We start from the raw sequence: 3,393 nt of genomic DNA, 5'->3' as shown, positions 1-3,393 counted from the left end.
GACTTGAAGGATCATCTTGGTACGTGCGTCATTAGCCACCCGCGCTCACGTTGCTCTTCCCCAGGCATAATCAGGACCCTTACAGAGACCCAGAAGCCGAGTCTCTTCTGTGGGTTGCAATCTGAATGACCCTCCAACTACTTTTCTATTTGCAGACAACGAGTGGTACTTGACGCATTTCTGGGACAGACATCGTCTCTGTTGTGTCTAACGCGACACTTACAGCAAGATTCAAAGAAGAATCTTGTGAATAACAAAAAATTTTTGGGAACGCTCCTTCGAGCAGTACAGCAAGGGAATCTTCTCTTAGTTGAGGCGATGATCAAGGGACAGCCGTTGTTCGCGCAAAAAACTTTCGCTTGTGAGTCCCTTCGAGGAACTTCCAATCCTGTGCGCTCCTTTAGGCTCTCAATAACAGCGAGATCAATCAGGGGCTCAATTTTAACCATCTTCAATCAACCAGGGCCTTCAATCCCTCCGATCTGACTCTCCGAAAAAGATCAGCAAAATTGATTCTGCCATCGCAAGCAGTTCTCCGTGACAGCCCGGTCTATTCTCCTTTCGTCGGATACCCAAGATCAATACCACGATTTGGGACGGTTGCACCGCTTTCATCGTTTGGGTCGCTTCAGCAGCAACAACCACTGTCTTCCCTCTGGAATGAACCAAACGTCAATCATGGCACGCATCTCACACAAGTCGGGCCAGCCGCTTCTGGCCCTGCTGCTGCTGCAAACGTGCCGAAAAAGGTGGATACTCCTGTTTATCCATGGCTCGAAACTGGAAACGACGCTGGAGATCGATCGTCGGCTTTATCATTTCTTGAGGTTTCTAGCACTCCTTCTCGGTCTTCAGTTGTTGAACATGTCGCGACACCTTCACCAAGGATTGTGAGCTCAGTGAATCGACTTGTGAGATCATCTGCAACTCTACGATCAAGTGCTGCAAGCCAAGAGAATCAATCGGGACCCCCAACTTGTCTATCGATCGGGAACCAGACCAATTTTATTGACGCCTTGGCCATCCTATCGACAGAGCGCACCACCGTTGAACAGCATGCCACCACAGACGGTTAGAAGCTCATCAATACCCCCGAGATTATCCTCAAATGCAACGCCGCGACGAATTTCCCTACACTCGATTACATCAGCACAGAAGAGATTGAGACATGCAACGCCACGTCCTAGAACTTCCATCGGTCGGCCGAGTGTGCCAGAGTGGGCGAAAACGAAATTAAAAGCTTGTGGAGTTGCTGGACTGAAGTTAGACATCAATCGACCAAAGTCGTCTTCAGAGGGTTCCATAGAAAGGCAAGCGGTATTCAAAACTCCACCAACAAGAACGGCGTCTGATGAACTTCGCACGTCGGCATCGTCTATGGCTACAACCTCGGCATCTTCAGCGACGTCTTCTCCAATACCTTCGTCTTCACCGACGTCTTCTCCGATATCTTCACTGACGTCTTCACTGTCATCTTCATCGGCATCATCACCGATTATCCTCAGCAGCTTCTATGACAGGAACGACTTCAACCGCAAGCTCTCCACGACAGAATCCTTTTTTCCAAACGACTCAACGACCAAAGGTTGTATTGAGGCCGCCAGCCTCTTCGGTCTCTTCGATCTCTTCAGCGACGAGAACATCAAACTAATTCTTGTGCGACATTTATTTTTTTTCCTTGAGCCCAAATTGGGGTTTCTTTTCGTCGTCTATAGCCTAGGAGTTCCTGACGCTATTCCAAATACTTCGAAAAGAGAAAAATCGGACCAAACGAAAAGAGATTGAACATCGCGCTTAGCTAGATGATAAAGGTGTTTGATGAGCTAAATGAATTGTTGCTGCTGTTGCTTATTATGGCCAGTGTTGCTTTATTCGTCATCTTCTGAATCTTCTAGAGGGTCGTGTCTGTATCTCATAATGCGAAAAAATTCTTCAAAATCAACCACTCCATCTCCATCACGATCTGCTTCATCTATCATTTCTTGCAACTCATCGTCTGTTAAATTTTCTCCCACTTCTGAAGAGATTTTCTTTAAGTTACGGAAACTTATTTTCCCGTTGCCATCTTCATCGAACAGACGAAATAATTTTAGAATTTCTTCTTTGGATGTTTTGTCTGGCATTCGCCCAACCATCATTTGACAGAATTCTTCAAAAGTGATCGTCTCATTGAATTCCTTCCCGGCCTCTGACATTATACTGATGATGTGTTCCCTTTTAACATCGAAACCTAGTGCGCGCAAAGCCGCCTTGAATTCTCGTGCATCTATGCTATTTTTTTTATTAATATCAAACAATACAAACACCTCGCGTAATTCTTCAATTTGCTCCGCTGACAACTCTGGTCTTTTACTCCGAGTTGCGCGGCCTCTTTGTTGGAATCCAGTTGCCAGCATTTTGCTTGAGTGTATCTCCGTACCTGTAGCCGTCTGTGTCTCATATGTCTCAAATAGCAGCAACCTGAATGTCTTTTTTGATACTAGTTGCAACCATAAAAAATGAACGAAAAGGACTACAATCAAGAGACAGTGAAGTTATCTCTCTCCAAAACGACCTGGGTCTCAAAGAAGCTCGGCTTGACTGAGAACCGCTTCATTGTGTAGTCCTCATCGAACTCTGCGTCGTCGAAGTCGGGCAAAGGCTCTTCCTTTCCTCTTTTCAAGTAAAGTAAAGCGCCAGCCACACCTGCTATAGCCAAGAGACCACCTACAGCGCTGGTTACAAGAATGGCCATTGGAGCAGTTGACGCCTCTGTTTCCGTTGCGGTCTCAATGTATACTGATGTTCTTGAGATGGGTGCTTCTGATGGCGTGACTGATGGCGTGACTGATGTCGTAACTGATGTCGTAACTGAGGGTGTACGTGACGGTCCGGGTGCCGGTGTACTTGATCCCTGTTCTTGTTCTTGTTCTTCTTGTTGTTCTTGTTCTTCTTGTTGTTCTTGTTCTTCTTGTTGTTCTTGTTCTTGTTCTTCTTGTTGTTCTTGTTCTTCTTCTTGTTCTTGTTCTTCTTCTTGTTGTTCTTGTTCTTCTTGTTCTTGTTCTTTTTCTTCTTCTTTTTGTTGCTCTTCCTGTTGTTCCTGTTGTTCTTCTTCCTGCACTATTTCCTCAATCTCTTGTCGTTTAGGAGTCGTTGTGGTTGTTGTGGTCGTTGTGGTCGTTGTGGTTGTTGTGGTCGTTGTGGTCGTTGTGGTCGTTGTAGTTGTTGTGGTCGTTGTTGTCGTTGTGGTCGTTGTGGTCGTTGTAGTTGTTGTAGTTGTTGAAGTTGTAGTTCTCAACTCATGTTTTTCACAGATGGATTCAGTAACCGCGGTCGTTAAGAGATCCACCAAATTAGTACCATCCCCACCATTAATCACAACTCCGGCCAATCGTCTTGAGTTTGTCTCCATTG

At 45.7% G+C, this 3,393-nt stretch overlaps 1 protein-coding gene across 1 annotated transcript; it reads right to left on the bottom strand.

Moving 5' to 3' along the window:
- Positions 1-1,868: 1,868 nt before the first annotated feature.
- Positions 1,869-2,396, bottom strand: LOC129617520 (uncharacterized). The gene has a single exon (XM_055532700.1). The coding sequence runs from the start codon at positions 2,394-2,396 to the stop codon at positions 1,869-1,871; it is 528 nt and encodes a 175-aa protein (XP_055388675.1).
- Between the last annotated feature and the right edge of the window lie 997 nt (positions 2,397-3,393).

This window comes from Condylostylus longicornis, unplaced genomic scaffold (assembly GCF_029603195.1).
Source record: "Condylostylus longicornis isolate FDR11 unplaced genomic scaffold, ASM2960319v2 ptg000546l, whole genome shotgun sequence".
In the NCBI taxonomy this organism is placed as follows: Eukaryota; Metazoa; Arthropoda; class Insecta; order Diptera; family Dolichopodidae; genus Condylostylus; species Condylostylus longicornis.
This window is presented reverse-complemented; position numbering and strand designations above follow the sequence as displayed.